This window comes from Azolla caroliniana, unplaced genomic scaffold, assembly GCF_043228905.1.
Source record: "Azolla caroliniana isolate FFs.n. ecotype wild unplaced genomic scaffold, voAzoCaro1.0.p SCAF_7, whole genome shotgun sequence".
Classification (NCBI taxonomy): domain Eukaryota; kingdom Viridiplantae; phylum Streptophyta; class Polypodiopsida; order Salviniales; family Salviniaceae; genus Azolla; species Azolla caroliniana.
This window is the reverse complement of record NW_028230442.1, coordinates 21,690,831-21,708,206: the sequence shown is the minus strand read 5'-3', so window position 1 is coordinate 21,708,206 and position 17,376 is coordinate 21,690,831. Positions and strand designations below refer to the sequence as shown.

General features: G+C 39.1%; 1 protein-coding gene across 1 annotated transcript; it reads left to right on the top strand.

Annotated features, from left to right (window-relative positions):
* Positions 1-6,129: 6,129 nt before the first annotated feature.
* Positions 6,130-15,143, top strand: LOC147862314 (CemA-like proton extrusion protein-like protein). The gene is made up of 7 exons (XM_087322261.1): positions 6,130-7,541; positions 9,991-10,076; positions 10,180-10,353; positions 10,493-10,607; positions 10,690-10,787; positions 12,656-12,791; positions 14,446-15,143. The coding sequence occupies exons 1-7, from the start codon at positions 6,546-6,548 to the stop codon at positions 14,512-14,514; spliced, it is 1,674 nt and encodes a 557-aa protein (XP_087178387.1). The 5' UTR covers positions 6,130-6,545; the 3' UTR covers positions 14,515-15,143.
* Positions 15,144-17,376: the final 2,233 nt, after the last annotated feature.

Sequence of the window (17,376 nt, the reverse complement as noted above, 5' to 3'; positions counted from 1 at the left end):
TTCCTCTCCGGTCCTTAGCTACATGCACATACGCAAAGACACCCGAATACCTTCAGATGCCGGTAGGATACTTCCTTACCGATCCATACTCTCTGCGGCGTGTCTCCGTCCAAGGGTATTGAGGGTGATCTATTTATCACATATGTCGTCGTCGACAGTGCCTTAGCCCAAAACTTCTTGGGTAGTTTTGCATGCGCCAGCATACTTCGGACCCTCTCCATTATGGTCTGGTTCATCCTCTCGGCCAGCCCGTTTAGTTCCGGCATCTTCGACACGGTAAATTCGAGCCGGATTCCCTTCGAGCGATAGTACTCCTCGAACTGCCCCCGATATTCACCTCCGTTATCTGCTCGAACCACCTTTAGCTTCCGGCCGGTTTCTCTTTCCACTCTCGCGTGGAGCTCTTTGAAGATGGATAGCACCTGATCCTTCGTCTTCAACAGTGTGGCCCATAGCTTCCGGTTGTGGTCATCTATGAACGTCACGAAGTACTGCGATCCTGCATGTGACTTCGTGTCCACTTGACACACATCCGTATGCACCAACTCCAGTGGTGCATTACGTCTCATCGGTGGCCTTGGTTGGAAGGAGGTCTGGTTTTGCTTTCCGGCCAGACAATCAGTGCACTTCTCCAAGTGCACGTTCTTCACTAGAATGAGGTTGTCGTCTGCAAGCCTCTTCATCCCCTTCTCGCTCATGTGACACAGCCTCTTGTGCCACAGCTCACCGGTAGTGTCGGATGCCACGTTCACTTCCTCCGGACATAACCGGGCATTCATCAGGCACAGTGTGTTTACCTTCCGGGCCCGAACCACAATCTGGCTCCCGTTGCTGAACTTCATAACACCGTTCCGGATGCTACCCGTGTAGCCTTCATCATCTAGCCGACCGACTGATATCAGGTTCAGACGAACCTCCGGAACGTGTCGGACATCCTTCAGCAGCAGCTTGCATCCAGTTGGTGTTGTCGACCACACGTCTCCTACGCTAACAATTCGGCATGTACCTTCATTCCCCATCCGGACACTGCCGTGATCACCGACTGAGTAGGATGAGAAGCATTTCTGGTCCGGGGTAAGGTTGAATGACGCTCCGGAGTCGACCACCCAGGTCATCTCGTCGCCGGCAAGGTTTATCTCACTCTCCTCGGTGATGAGCATCAACTCTTCTTCACTTGCCGCGATTGCCATCGTTTCCTTCCAGTCCGTCCCCCTCCGGTCTTTACCGTTCCGGTCCGGTGTCCGCTTCGAATCGGTACCGTTGGTTTCCTTGTCTTTCCGGAAATGCCGACAGTTCTTCTTGAAGTGTCCCAGCTTGCCGCAATAGAAGCAAGTAGGCCTCCCCCTTGACTTTGACCGTGTCCCCGACTTTTCCCGGTTCTGGGGACTACAATTTCTATGTCTTCCGTGTTCCGATTCGGTAAGGAGCGCTTTGGAGTCAGAGCTCGTATCCTTATCTTTCCGATGCGCCTCCTCATCTAGCAAGCTCGACTTCACTCTTGCTAGGAATAACCGTTTCCCTTCCGGCCCGGCGTTGCCCAAAGTGACAACCAACGTCTCCCAGCTATCCGGGAGGGAACCGTGCAGGAGTAGCGCTAGTACCCCGTCGGTGAGAGGTACTTCCAATGATGTTGCTTGGTGAATCAGCCCCTGGAAGGCATTCATGTGCTCTGCCATGTTGGAGCCATCTTGGTACTGGAGTCTTACTAGCTTCCGAAATACCAAAACCTGATTGATAGCATTTTTGTTTTGAAACATAATGTCGATCTTCTCCCAGAGCTCATGAGCCTTGCTCTCTTCATTGAAGTTGTTGTATAGGCTCATGTCGATGAAGCACCGTATGTAAGCCGTTGTCTTCATGTGCATCACCTCGCATATCGCGGCGTCGATTTTGTCCGGTCTCTTGTCCCCGAACTGAACCGGTAGCCAAAGGTCTTTAACCACGAGCATGTCCCTCATCTTCGACTTCCACACCGAATAGTTGGAGCCGGTGAGCTTGAACATGCCTCCCAACGAATCGTCCATTTTTCTGTGTTGCCTTGCTCTGATACCACTTTGATAGGAATGCACGCTCCCTTCCGCCACACTCGGCCACAACCGAGTCTAAAATCGAAACACAGAAAAAAATGGATAATGAATGCACGACACAGAGGAGAGAAAAGAGTACACAGGATGTTTACGTGGAAAACCCAAACTGGGGAAAAACCACGGCAGCCCACAGACTGCGAACTATCACTATATCACAAAGATTACAACAGTGAGCTCACGGAGGCAACGACCTCGTGCTCATGATCTTCGCCACAGGTGGCGGTTACAACAGAGGCAATGACCTCTTCATTTCTTTCTTTCTCTCTCTCTCTCTCTCTCTCTCTCTCTCTCTCTGTACACTGTTGCGCTCTAATCTTGCGCCAACAAGAATGACAACACCCACTATGTTCTCTGTTTGCCCTAAGTCATATTTATACTAATATGACTTTTCGGCTATTTACAAATATAGCCCCGATGGACTCTCAGAATCATATTTACAAATATGTCCCTTCATTCGGTGATCACTCTTCACCAGGCTTGCATCATCCGGCGCTTGCCGGGCACTCATCATCCGGTTCTCACCGGGTCATCTGTAGCCGGGTACTCCTCATCCGGTTCTCACCGGGTCTTCATCATCCGGTTCTCACCGGGTCATCCATAGCCGGGTACTCCTCATCCGGTTCTCACCAGGTCTTCATCATCCGGTTCTCATCGGGTACTCCTCATCCGGAGGGACCTGTTTCCTAACATGTTGGAACACAAAAATTTGCTTTTATTTGTCTTTTGGATCTTTCCACTTGCTTTTTATGCATATCTAAGAAGTCTATGGAGGGACTTTTCTGAACCTTATGCATGTATTCAACAACCCTTTCTATGGCCCTAATCTCAATGGGGAGTGATCTCGTCCCAAGATTTTGTATGGCTAATGCAAAGCTTCTTTGATTGCCTCTTGAAGCAATCAATGACATGCAAGGTTTACCTTATGCTTCAGTTTGTCATTCACTTATCTATGCAATGGTTGCTACTAGACCTAATATTGCCTATGCAATGGGAGTTTGTAAGTTGATTCATGGGTAATTCGGGCAAGGCACATTGGGATGCAATAAAGTCCATTATGAGGTACTTAAAAGGAATAAAAAATAAATGTCTATGTTATGGAAAAGAATCATTAGAGCTGAAGGGTTTATGTGACTCTAACATGGCAAGTGATGTGGATACATGGAAATCCACAAGTGGCTATGATTCACACTTGCAGGTGGTGTTGTATCATGGTGTAGTAGGTTGCAAAAGGTTGTTGCTTTGTCCACTACCGAGGCTAAATATATTTCGGTCATCGAGGCTTCCAAGGAAACAACATGGTTAACATGTCTTTGCAGCGAGTTTGGTTTTCTTGAAAATGTACCTATGCTTGGTTGTGATAGCTAGAGTGCCATCTATTTGGCAAAAAATGCTATGTTTCATGCAGAGCACTGTCCCACGAGTGTGTTACCTATAGGGGGATATGAAGAGTGAAAGGGTCGACTAGAGTATGAAAAGGACTAAAAGGCTAAAACAAGTATAGTAGTCGGATAGAGCATGGACGTGGTATGAAGTCGAAGCCGAATAACAAATTGTAGTGTGAAAGCCATAAATATCAATAGGCCGAAAATATTATTGCCGAATTATGTAATAGAAAATGTAATGGTATGTCATAGGACGTTGTAACTATTAGTTAGAAACGACTTTCTGAATGACAATGTAACTTCTTCCATGCTTTTCCTATACACCGGGGCATGTGTAGTGTACAAAAAGGGGACTTAATATAGAGAAAGAAAGAAAGAAAGAAAGAAATATTAACGTCTTCTTAGGCCAAATTTGGCCCATGAGACAATTGGTTTACAACAAAAATGGGGTATTTACCCATTCATCGAAAGAAAAATAAAAATTTTGATTAATACATTGTATGTGTCTATTTTGATATCTATGTGTTTCTAAGTTTTAAGTTATAAGTGAAGTATTGTGCAGAGCCGATTGGTTGTAACCAATTCGTTTATGGACTCTTTGTTAGTGTTATTTCCATATCTCCTACCGTTGCCTTTGGTGAAGGGTATACAGGGATTAAATATCCGACCCGTGTTTACAGAGACAATGAACACATTTTGGCGGCCACGATTCATTCTGCGAGAGGCAAGGAACAAAGGAGAATGGATCTTGTCTAGACAGATCGACGATGCACTAACCGAACAAGACAAGAGGGTGCTATGAAGGAATACCAAAGAGTGACGGAGGCGGTTTGACAGGATAGGTCGTTTTCCAGAAGTATTCGGCAGTTAGCCGAACACACATTTCACTCAAATGACGACAATAACAATGACGATGATTGTCACATGGTTGGCCTTGAAGCAACCAAAATGACTCTACAAATGTTAGTAGTGCCAGAAAGACAATTTAACCACATTCTCCGGATTTGAGACTCTTCGCAATTCCGGTTCGGACGAAGACATGTTCAACACACAATGTTTGATCAACCCGTCATCCCATTAACGTCACTTCAGACGTACAAGAAGCAGAGAACTTGGTACGAACGCCATCGGCCACAACAGTGACCCTTGTACAAATGTCACCAACTGTAGCAACGACCCCTATCTGAATGCTACTTGCGGTAGTAGAGACCCCAATACACACACCATCGGGAAGCCCACGAGCTGACGAGGAAGATACAATGTCGTACTTGTATTCGAAATACAATGATGAACCTGATGCCGAAGTGCATATTTGAGTGTTCCTTATGACATGGCAACCAAACCATGTCTCACAAAGTTTAGCCGCAGTCGACGCTGATGAGTCGAAGATTTCTGAATTTGGCTTATCGCAGGAGGGCCAGGGAGTTAACTGATATTCTCATCACAACCAAGGAGAATTCGACTCCTTTGATTGATTGAGCGAAATTTTGTCAAGCTATCCCATTGTTGTCGCCAAAATGTGTTCATCGTCTTTGTAAACATGGGTTGGATATTCAATCCCTGAATACCCTTCACCAAAGGTAGTTGTAGGAGATATGGAAATAACACTAACAAAGAGTCAACAGATGGATCGACTACAACCGATCGGCTTTGCACAATACTTCACTTGAAACACACAAATATGAAAATAGACATAGACAATGTATTAATCGAAAGTTATCTATATATTAAGCCCCCTTTTTGCACAATACACATGCCCCTTTTGATAGGAAAAGCACGGAAGAAGTTACATTGCCATTCGACAACCCGTTTCTAATTAATAGTTACAATGTCCTATGACATGCCATTACATTTTCTATTACATAATTCGGCGATAATAATTTTGGCATATGGATATTTTCAACTTTCACACTACAATCTGTTATTCGGCTTCAACTTCGGTCCGCTTCCACGCTTTATCTGGTTACTATACTTGTTTCGGCCTTTCAGCCCCTTTCACTCTTCACATCCCCCTATAGGTAACATGAATTAAGGTGCATAGAAAACAACGAAATGGGCGATTGTGATGGCACTTCTAGAGAATGCATATGATCTCGTAGTTGGGTGCGACACATGTAATACGTGTGGTGTAAAAAGTTAGTCTCTTGGGAGCTTTCCAGCCAGGTATTATAATAGACGGTGGGGGGGGGGGGGGGGGAGGTGTTGCCGGAGAGAAGAGGCGAGATGACAGATCCAAGGAATTGTTTAGGGTTTCGTGGGCCGACATGTGGGAAGAATTTTAGGGTTTCTTGGGCCGACGCAAGGCCTCTCATCTTCCATGCGAATGTATTAGATATTTGTATATGTATATACATACATACATGCGTACATACATACATACATATTGATATATACATACATACATACATACATACATATTGATACATACATACATACATACATACATATATATATATATATATATATAATTGTGAGGGTTTCATCCATGGCCATTTGTGTGATGATGGTATTATTTATCATTTCATTGATAATAGGGGGCTAATAATGCACAAATATTATATATATTGATCATATTATGTATTGGGGCTAAATAAGAAGAAGAAGTAGAAGAAGAAGAAGAAGAAGAAGAAGAGGAGGAGGTGGAAGAAGAAGAAGAAGAAAGAAGAAAGAAGAAGAAGAAGAAGAAGAAGAAGAACAGAGAGAGATGTGATGTACCTTAAAAGTTCGATGTCTGGGGAAGATGCAGGCCACGTCTTCCCTTCATCTTAGAAGATATCAACAAACCCTAAACTCAGAAGATCCTCTTCTTCATCATCTTCGTCTCCTCCTCCCCCTCCCCCTCCTCCTCTGTTCTGCAGCTCCGCAGTTCCTCTACAATTCAGGTTCTTATATTCATTTAAAGACAAAAAGAAAAGGAAGCCAAATGCCTTCTTCTTTTCTGAAGCATTTAAATTTCGTTTCCTAAGCATCGATGAAAAAGAAAGTTTATGTATGCACATATACAAAACTCACACACAAGAAAGTGTGTATAATTGTTGTTGATGAATGAATTCATGGTATATCATGATGTGTCAGTATGAGACCATTGCTTTCACAATGGAGCCCACCCGTACCTCTTGCAAGAAGCAGATTAAGTGAAAGAGAACAACATAATCTTGTTAAACCTCACCCTTTCTATGATGAGGATTTGTGTTCTAACCATCCATGTGGCTCAATAACCACATGTTCTGCAAGGAGGAGAGAAAATCTGGTCTGTGTGAGGAATTCAATCATATCTTCCATACAGTCAGGTGGGCATCTTAGATTCCATGCATTGAAGAGTTGTTATTATCCATCTTTTCCAAGGTTTGACTCTACACTGGCTCTCTGCTCAAGTATATATACACGTTCAATCCAATTTCATGTGAATCAAACACAATTAGGATTAACAAATGCCAGCCAATTTGGTTTTTGCCTATACCCTCGAGATTTCGGAAATTTATGGAAACAGCAACCCTCAAGGGAATTGTTATCTCGGGTAAAAGCTGAGGGTGGAGGAGAAACCAGTAAAAGTTGGTGGGACGATTTCTTATTCGAACCTTTTGATAGTAAAGACTTTCCAGATGATGAAGAATTTATATCTCCGGAAGAAGAATCTAGTCAAGATTCTGGTGAGTCTGTTACTGGTAACAAAGGGAAAGATAAAAAGAGTTGGTGCAAGGACGATATTGACAGGATGCTAGCAGATGACGAAAGCTTTGCAGCATGGCAACGGCGAAGAGAATCTCGAAATGAGTTAAGAGATTCTCAAATGAGGGGCAGTGATCCAGATAGTGATAACTGGGAAGATTGGCTTGATAATAGTTGGGGTGATTATAGTAGTTATATGGGTAGTAAAGATATTGGTTGGTATTCTCCAACGTCTTCCGATTGGGAGAAAGGAGGATTTCCTCGTGTCCCTCCAGATTTGCCTGAACGTGGCATGAGCAGAACAATGAAGGAAATGCTTTTGCGGATATTTGAGGATGAAGAAGAGGTGAAAGCAGATCTTGCATTTGAGGATCGAGTGTTTAGTTTCACATCCCAGGCTACGGTATGTTTTTTATTTGTTTTATGAAAATGCTTTTTTGATCAAAGCAGTGCTAGTCACGTGCAAACGATTTAATGCATTTGGTACTATAAGGGCCATTCCTGAAATGTTCTTTTTGAAACTTAGGGGTACTCTCACAATGTTTGAAAACATTTGGGGCACCAACAAGGATGGGGTATTATGATATTTTCTGTTTGTTTTTTGGGATATTTTCTGTTTTTTTGATAGCTGGACACACAAGAGTTGCCCAACTATGTTCACACCAAATCTATCATGATATACACATTAAGTGTAACACAATCGGTTACAAGGCTGGTATTTTTGTTGGGGTTCATGTAATGAAGTTTGGTGAGTATAAGGTCAGCTCAATCAATCCAAATTAATGGAATGGAATATAGAGAATTGTCAAATGGAAATGGGACTTAAATATGTCGCACATTGATGTTCCCTTGGCAGATAAGCCATTTGATTGCCTCATTGTTGGCTTTCACTATCTATTCATTAATTTCACTTTGTCCATTTGATGAGACATGCAGCAATATCCCTTACCGAAACCCATTTTGGCAATGGTGTATGCCTTGATGGTTTTTTGAAATACATGTGGCAATGTAGCATGCTTTGATCCTAGTTTTCTTACTATTCCTTAATGGCTAAATTTCAACCAAGAAATAAATAAATATATTTTAATGTTTTTAATAAGTCAAATGATTGATGTAAAATTGTTTCTGGTTTAATAAAAAAACTCATAAAATATCCAGAGGTAGAAAAGTTGCCTATGCTTCCTGACTAATGTAAGGCCATAAAAGTTCCAGTTATTTGGTTTTGGCTTCACGGATTTATGTTCTGTCCATTCATCTTCACTAAGGGCCTTCCTCTGAGGACGATTAGAGGGATATTGTCCTTTCTCTTCAATCAAAGTTTTTCTTTCTTGATAGGTTTTCATGGTGGAATTTCTTGTTGAACCGTTAATGGTTTCTCTTTTACTTTTTATACTTCCACCTGTAAGTGCCACCTATTGAGGGCAGAGTGATCAAATACTATCAGTAGGGCCCTTACACTGTCTTGTGGAATTCCTTGAGGCGGGTAAATACCAATCAAACCACAAACTTATCTAAAATTTCACCACTGGAGCAGTCTTATATAAACAAACAAACAAACATCTCCCTTATATTATGAACTCTCAAAGACTCGATTTCGAATCAGGAAGCTAAGCTGCTCCTGCATAAGCACATTGATATCACGTGGGCCCATAAAATGGCACCCTTTTGTTATTTCTTTACTTATAATTGTTAGAAGAGGATAGAATAAGATAGAACCTGAACCCTAATAATTCTGTCAACGATTCAATCCTGTCACAACAACTAAAACCTGAATGTCGGATGTCCAAGGTACTCTCTACTCAGCATAGTGGAAAAGAGAGAAAATCAACTATGAAATCTGCAAATTTAAGCACTGGCTCTCCATAGCTCTGAAAGTGGATTTGAGTAAGGCAAGCCCTGCTTATGCTGCCATATGTGACCTCCTCAAAAACATATCTTAGCCCACTCAAATATCTACTAATTCTAACTTTTAACTGAATTTCTGTAGAGCCTAACCTAAAAGTGATATTTTTTAAAGCTCAACTTTGTGATTGGATGTAGTCTCTACATACATGGGATGCATTTGTAGATCCTTTTGATGAATCTGATTGGAATGATGATTTGAAATCATATAGGACAGCTATTTTCTGGTTTTCCATTTTCTTCTGCCATCTCTATTTTATTGGGATTGACTATTTTGGTCCAGTCCCTATCTCCATTCTTATTACCTATGTCTGAAGGATGAAATGCATAATGTGGCCCGTGTGACCGTTGTATAATGTCATTTATGTATTGTAGGACCAGAAACATATCTATTTCAATTATTGGTGTGGAACTTTGTGTAGTGCCTATAACATAGTTTCCTTCATCTAACATTCGGTCAGTGTCATTCATTGTTGTAGAATCCTTAGCATACCATACTTGTAGAATATGTATGCCAAGTATTCGAACTTTTTTTAAAGATACTTAGAATACGTATTTTACAGATAAAATACGCTAAATACTTCTTAAAATTCGTTAAATACTCTAAATATTTCTTAAATTTTAAAGCTTTTTTCTCAAAAAAGTATTTTTTTTAAATTTAAATTTTTTTTGAACTTTTTTGAAATGTTAAATATGTAGAATATGTCAATTTCTTAGAATACATAAAATGCATGAAAATTTGAAAATTTTCAATTCTAAAACTTGGAATACGTGTAGAATACTTCAGAGTATTCTAAAACTTAAAATGTATTCTAAATGTAGAATATGAGTTTTTAACAACTATGGTACCGTTCATTTTTACTAACTTATTGGTATTCATTTTTTAATATGCATGTTTTTCATAGAGGGAGATAGATAATTCATTGATTAATTTCAAAACTTTGTTGCAGGTTAAATTTGTGGCAGTATTAGTTTTTGTACCTTGGTTGGTAGCTTATATTTCACATGATTTTTTGATAGTTCCGTTCTTGAACAGGTAAGGCAAAATATGGTTTCATACACTGTTTTTACAAGTTTGGTGCACATGTGCGCAGGCTTATATATATGCATAAACTAACTCGATTAGAATTTCTGCATAGGTATGTTGAGACGGTGCCTTTAGCAGCTGAATTGTTGGATTTAAGAGAGACGCAAAAGCTAAATATGGTGGAGACTTTGAAGACAGAGAGACAACGTGTTCGATTTGAGGCAGCAATAGGCAAAGCCCCTCCACTTTCAGATGAAGAGCTCATGGAGCATATTCGAGAAGAGGCGTATGGAAATTTGCTATTCTTGAATGAAGAAATTGAACAAACATTAGCATCCTTCTGTTTACTTGTATTTTATCTGATATTTCATGTACTACTTGAATATGCTTTTTGTGTTCATCATTGATGGGGTTGTTTTGTGCAGTCTAGAGTTGAGGGAAGAGTTGAGATTGGAAAACAGAAAGGCATTTGGTAACATATGGTCTGATATTCTGGCTGGCCTCACACTCTTTCTGCTTCTTGTTTGCAATCCAGAAAGGGTAAATTTTATCACGCTATTACATTTGGATCGGGTGAAATCTTAGCCATCTTTACAGGTTCTTATCAGCTTGAAATATACAGGTAGCAATCATGAAGCTGACGGGAAATCGGTTATTCACAAACATTTCAGATACTGGAAAAGCATTCCTCATTATTTTATTGTCAGATATTTTTCTAGGGTATGACCAAATAAGATTCTGCTTATAATATGCAATGTTTTTTTCTCTACTTTAACGTTGGTTGTAGTGCTAAAATTCAAAGTTCTTACATCAGCATGGCCGTGGAAGCCTTCTTTCAAAAAGTTTTGAATGGCTAGGGAAGAACCTTGATCATCTCATTTATCTTCTCATAAACTACCTGAACAAAGTCGTATTTGTCTTCCAATGGTATTTGATGTGTACCCTAACAAAGAGTCTGAGAATTTGCCTCCTAGAAAACTATTTAGAACTAGGATTTAGCAGATTCCTGATTGAAAGTTATAATCATTTCGAGCCATAATGCCATGTAATGCAGCCAGAATTATTATGGTTTTGTCACTGATCCCATGAACCATGATAAAACGTTATTGTCTTTTCTCTAGCACTTTGGTGTTATCTCTTAAGACGAGACAACACTTAAGATGTAATCTCTTGTTTGGTCTTATAGGCCATTTTGACCTCTTAAAAGATGTTAATATATCTTTCTTTCTTTTGTTGAGCTACAAGCTTTTCCTCCAACTTCTATAGAATCTCTTCAAATTTGGATATTTCAAGAAGAGGTGATGAGTTATCATTTTCCTTGGACTTACAGGAAGAGCATAGCCTGCTTCTGTCCTTAACTTGTCTTTCGATTTGGTCTATAAACCTTGGTAAGGAGATGTATGAAATACTGATGATTGTCCCTCTGCTGAGGTAATATGGTTGCCATTTCAGAGTGTAGAGGAATCAAACTTGAAATTTGTTGGGCTAGTGGAGCTTCCAGGGGGTGATAGATAGACATTTCTTTTCAGTTTGCAGGCTTTTAAGAAATGGAATAGTCCTAAGCTCTCATCTGCACTGTAAGAACTTTGCCTTATAGAGAACCTATCATTATATAGATATTTATCGACAATGCATGGAAGACACCTCATGGGGTAGATTCCTCCAATCCACTGGCCCTCCCTATTTGAAAGTCAAAACTGTCCCAATATTAATATGTACAAGGGCTGAGGACTTGACTACGTCTTGTTAGCATGTGGACAGAGATGTGTTTTTCTGACAAGATAAACAGAATGAGATATGTTGTGTGAGGCCTGGCTGATAATCCGCGAATGCCATCTGCCCCAAAAAGGAAATTTCACAATTCCAAATTCCAGCATGCGTCCGCTTCATAAACCAAAGAATTCCTGTGGCGATACCAATCTGACAATTTCTTGTTGCCATTATCACTTGTCACTGAAGCTCATTTCCTCACTTTGGAGACCTCTCCTTCTAGGATTGGTTCATATTGGTGATATTTGAATGCAGAAGTTTTACTCCCTCTAAGCGCCCAATGTGAAGTGCTAAGCTAACATTTTTTAATCTACTTATATTTATTTTGGTTAGTTCTCAAAGATGAGACGACAATATAAGATGTAATCTCTTGTTTGGTCTCATTGACATTTTAGCTGCTTAAATATTTCTCTCTCTTATGTCTCGTAGGTCATTATGATCTTTTGGAGACGTTTAAATCTTTGTTTCCTTCCCACTTTTAATGCATGAATCCTATCCACTACTTTTGCCAATTTGATTTTTACCATCCTTGAATCACAAATTACTGTTGATGTATGATTCCTATATGCAACTTTTACCGATTGACTTGTAATGGTATATTGGTGTAGGGTAGACATTTCAAATTTGGAGTTTCCTCTATTAAAAGGGGAAAAAGTCTCATCTGATGATCTAAAAAGGAGCAATTAACTAAATCTTCTCATTTTCAAAAAAATTACACTATTTATTGAAAGCCTCTGCGCATGAAACAAATTAGAAGGTAATTGTGTTATATGTTCATTTTGGGTAGAGAATAAAACCTAAATTATTTATTTCTGCAGATATCATTCTGAAACTGGTTGGGAGACAGTGGTGGAGATATTCTTAGAGCATTATGGATTGGAGGTGGAAAAAGCCTCCATCTACATTTTTGTAGCCATAGTTCCGGTCACAATAGATGCTTGCTTTAAGCTTTGGGTATGTTTCTGGTCTCTTCTCGTTAAGGGTTTCTGTGAGTATTGAGACATAATTATTTTGACAGTTCACCTTTACGGTTTTTATGTGTTGATCATGTTTAATGAAATGGGCTGGTGGTGGAATGTTTTGGCAAGAAAACCAAATCAGCTAAAATTTCACTATTGGAGAAGCCTCTGTTAAGAAACACCTCTAGATTGTGGATTAACTAAGATGTAATTTCACATTCTGCATTTAACACTCTAAAATGATTCCCCATTAAGTTCAAAGCTGGGTTTCAAGCTCTACATCAAAAGCGTTGTTTGAATAAGGGAAATCTTGCTTCTGCTGCCAAATTTGACCTCTTCAGAAAGCTACTGTGGCCTACATACTGATCCATTGACTTAATAATTTCAAATGGTCTTATGTAGAGCGTAACCTAAAGAACTTTAATAAGGCATAACTTTATGATTGGATGCAGACACCTCTAGACACATCATAGCCCAATGCTAACTGGACTGGCCACATGGTCATCCAGGGACCTGCTGGTCTTTGGTTCTTCTCTAAGGACCATTGATGCTCGGCCATTCCACACTGGCCATGCAACTTGCCCGATATTAACTGATCTTGGAGAGAGTGAAAAATTAAAGAAAATTGTAGTGTCATAAAGGAAGGGAAGTACATAAATAACAGTGTGTTGGCATTGAACCTATTATTTGCAACTGACAACCTAGAAGTCTAGTCTGTTTTCTTTCCTTTACATAAATGTCTATTGATGTTAATTGGAATAACAACATCCATTGTGCATTCATCATCCCTAGACCTCAAATACTAACACTGGCCATGCAACTTGCCCGATATTAACTGATATTGGAGAGAAAGTGAAAAATTAAAGAAAATTGTAGTGTCATAAGAGAAGGGAAGTACATAAATAACGGTGTGTTGGCATTGAACCTATTATTTGCAACTGACAACCTAGAAGTCTAGTCTGTTTTCTTTCCTTTACATAAATATCTATTGATGTTAATTGGAATAACAACATCCATTGTGCATTCATCATCTCTAGACCTCAAATACGAATAACAAGTAGAAGTTAAATGATTTCCCACGAGTAAAACCAATGGCTGATTGAATTTTGTAGGATTTGTTTTTTGATAAGATACTCTTATATCAACCATCTCTTAGATGAGTAGGTGTGCTATTACACAGCAAAGATTGCAGCTGCTTAGAAATTTCTATCTTTTGCTGGATTGATGAACTGATCCTGATTTATTGTTTCAAAGATTGACGAATAGCTTCATATTCTTTTACCATTTCTTTTTTCGTTTTCTCCTTTCCAATAAGACTCTTTCTTGCCGTAATTCACAAGTCAGTTGAATAGGATTATTATGCTATTCTAAACATGGAACACGGCTAAGATGTGTTATGGAAGTATTTACTTGCCCTCCACTTGTGGGTAGAAAAAAGGAATATGTACACACACACACACACAGAGATTTAGACCTTTAAATTTTTCTGGCAAAAGAAAAGATTCCAACGCACTTTTTAAGAGATCAATGTTGAAGTATAGCTCTTCTACAACTAATATGTATTATCAAAATTGGAACGTTTATGTCTTGAACTAAATCGAACATTGTTCTCTTAATAAAAAACATATATTTTATTGTTTGATGTTCAGGTCTTCCGCAATCTGACAAGAATATCTCCCTCAGCCACAGCCACATTCAAAGAGATGAAGCGGCATTAATCAAGCCATTTGTTGATTGTTTATTGGGGTATTCCTCTATAATATACTTTTGCTAATAATTAGATACACGTGGAATACAACACCAAGCAGATTATTGGTGTGAATTTTCCGAAGTGCATTCCATCATATGCACATACTCTTACAATTCTTCATCTCTCAACCATGTTCAGTTAATTCAGTTACAATGAAATCAAATGCTTTGATATAGATCTTCAAATTTATGTAGATTAACCACAAACAGGAACAAATTGGCATGGTTTCATATGTACAAGGAAAGAGGTTTTTGTGCATGATGGTAATGAAGCTTCATAGTCAGCTACTGTACAACAGCATTGAGAGGTATGTCATTGATGATAGCGATGCTTGGGAGGATTAAGAATATGTATTTGTACATGTGTATCACATCTCTTTGTAGAGAAATAAGAAATTGTATATTTTGACATTTAAAAGGACGATTTTCAGATTTTAAAGCTGGAAACTTAGGTCAATTTTGCGTATCTGATGTGAGCCACTCCCAAAATTGGATAAATTTTTTGTTTTACAAGGCTGATTTAAGTTTAGACATTGCTTCAAGCACATCTTGATATAATTGGATAAATTTTTTGTTTTACAAGGCTGATTTAAGTTTAGACATTGCTTCAAGCACATCTTGATATAATTGGATAAATTTTTTGTTTTACAAGGCTGATTTAAGTTTAGACATTGCTTCAAGCACATCTTGATATAATTGCATAATTTTTTTGTTTTACAAGGCTGATTTAAGTTTAGACATTGCTTCAAGCACATCTTGATATAATTGGATAATTTTTTTGTTTTACAAGGCTGATTTAAGTTTCTCCACTGTTTTAGCATTTGTTCTTGATATAGTACTCAAGATTATGGGCATATCGTATGCTACTACAATTGGTACTAATTTTGAAAAATTTAGCAAGTGGAAGGTCATACCCCATTTTTCAAAATTTTAGGCCAAATATACCATGAATCAGAAGCACAATGTGAGCATGAATGGTTGAGAGTGAGATAGATTTTAATATTGTCTTTTGAGATCAAATATGAGCTATAAGAACAAATAAATAACATTTTCACGTAATACATGTGAGAGAAGTGATTCTCGATGTTCAAGACCTTTACTGATGAATGTTGCAATTTTGAGTGCATGTTGTGACTCGAGAGAAATTTGTGCAAGGATTGGGTTTGGTCAAATGTGTGAAAGCATGGTAGGATGTGATCGAAGGCATAGAGCATTGTATCAAATTGTGGCACTTATGCTAGAGCACCATGTCTCATATCGTATTGAGCATGCACTAAGCCACATGGAAACAATGGTTCAAATAGTAGACAAAGGGATGAGCTAGTCTAAAATATATTGATGTGTGATTCCCTTGCCCAACGAAGAACATAGTTTAGTAGTTAGGTGCAACATATGTGGTATAATGTGTGAAGAGTGAGCCTCCACACTTTTCTCAATTGGAACACAAAATTTTGCTTTCATGTGTTTTAGATCTTTTTGTTTGCTTACCAAGAGAGTGTTTGAAGTCAATGTGGGGGACATTGTTGAACATTTGGCATGTACTTGAAAACCCTTTTCATGGCAATGATTTCAATGGGAAGTGATCCATCTCAAGAAGTAGGAGGATATTCATGAACTTATGAATGTCACAATTGAGATTGCGCACCATGGTTGTGAGAGAAGTTTGTGTAAGGATTGGTTTTGGTTGAAGATGAGTAGAAAGGATTGGCAAATGTGATCAAAGGCAAAGCAATATTGATACTTAGACTCTTGAACTTGTTTGGGCAATGTGTGCATGGCCGATTACTCTCATCACTTGTGCACAACACCCTATCTCACATTGTAGTGAATGTGAGCTAAGTCACATGAAATCAATGGTTTTAATGATAGACAATGGGATGGGCTCCAACATTTATTGATGTCTACAGTCTCCGCATTTGGCAAACAACATAGTTCTGCAGTTAGGTGCAACATATATAGTATAGTGTGTGGAACATGAGCCTCCACATTTTTGCATGTCCTGATGCATTAGTGTTGCAAAAATGTCTCCTTCGCAGAGGAATTTATTGATGTTGAAGCAAGTGTGTTGCATCTTGTCTTACAAAACCATTTTTCCATATCTTGCACCTACTAAAAGGATACATGTTGTGTTTATTTGTCTTTTGGAATCATAATTTTGTGTGTTTCTCATGTGATTCTAGGAAGTCGACATGAGGAACTTTTCAAAACCTTAAGCATGTATTCAATAACCCTATCCATGGCCATGGTCTCAATGGGGAGTGGTACCATCCCAAGATTGATATAATGATGACATCATCGATGAAGGGTTGCGAGGGATGATGTTTGTTATAACATGCGATCAAACCTTGTCTTCTTTAGTTGCGTGAATGCACTTGTAGGTGTTTGTTCTCTATGCAGAAAACTCATATCTACATTGTGGTTATATTTCATGTAGATTACATCAAATTCGGGGAGGAATAAATGAAGATTATATCAGAATTTATATCAAGTAACCCTTTTACCTTAGTAAGATAAAGAAAAATATTGGGATAATATCCTTGAGTTTGGCGTGGCGAATCCATGATTGACGACCATGTCGTCTTTTGTTGTGGTAGGACTCCCTCACGTCGGCCCCCTCATGATGTGGTTTCCCATTAATTGAATTTCATCGAAGTCTGGGTTTTCAAATTCCTATAACAATGAGCTTGACAATAAGTTCTTAGTATCCTTATTTTATAGCAATACTACATTTTCTTTTAACACAGCACTTGATCTTATTAGTGCATGAGGTCTATTGCTAGCAAAATGTTGGTCGACATATCTAAATATGCTACTTGCTTCTTTGTGGCAGC

Bases quoted from the DNA above. Each gene is read 5' to 3' on its own strand.
- LOC147862314 (XM_087322261.1), top strand. From the start codon at position 6,546: ATGAGACCATTGCTTTCACAATGGAGCCCACCCGTACCTCTTGCAAGA. The intron at 10,077-10,179 runs GTAAGGCAAAAT...ATTTCTGCATAG, and splicing joins ATAGTTCCGTTCTTGAACAG to GTATGTTGAGACGGTGCCTT. The intron at 10,354-10,492 runs GTATGGAAATTT...TGTTTTGTGCAG, and splicing joins GAGCATATTCGAGAAGAGGC to TCTAGAGTTGAGGGAAGAGT.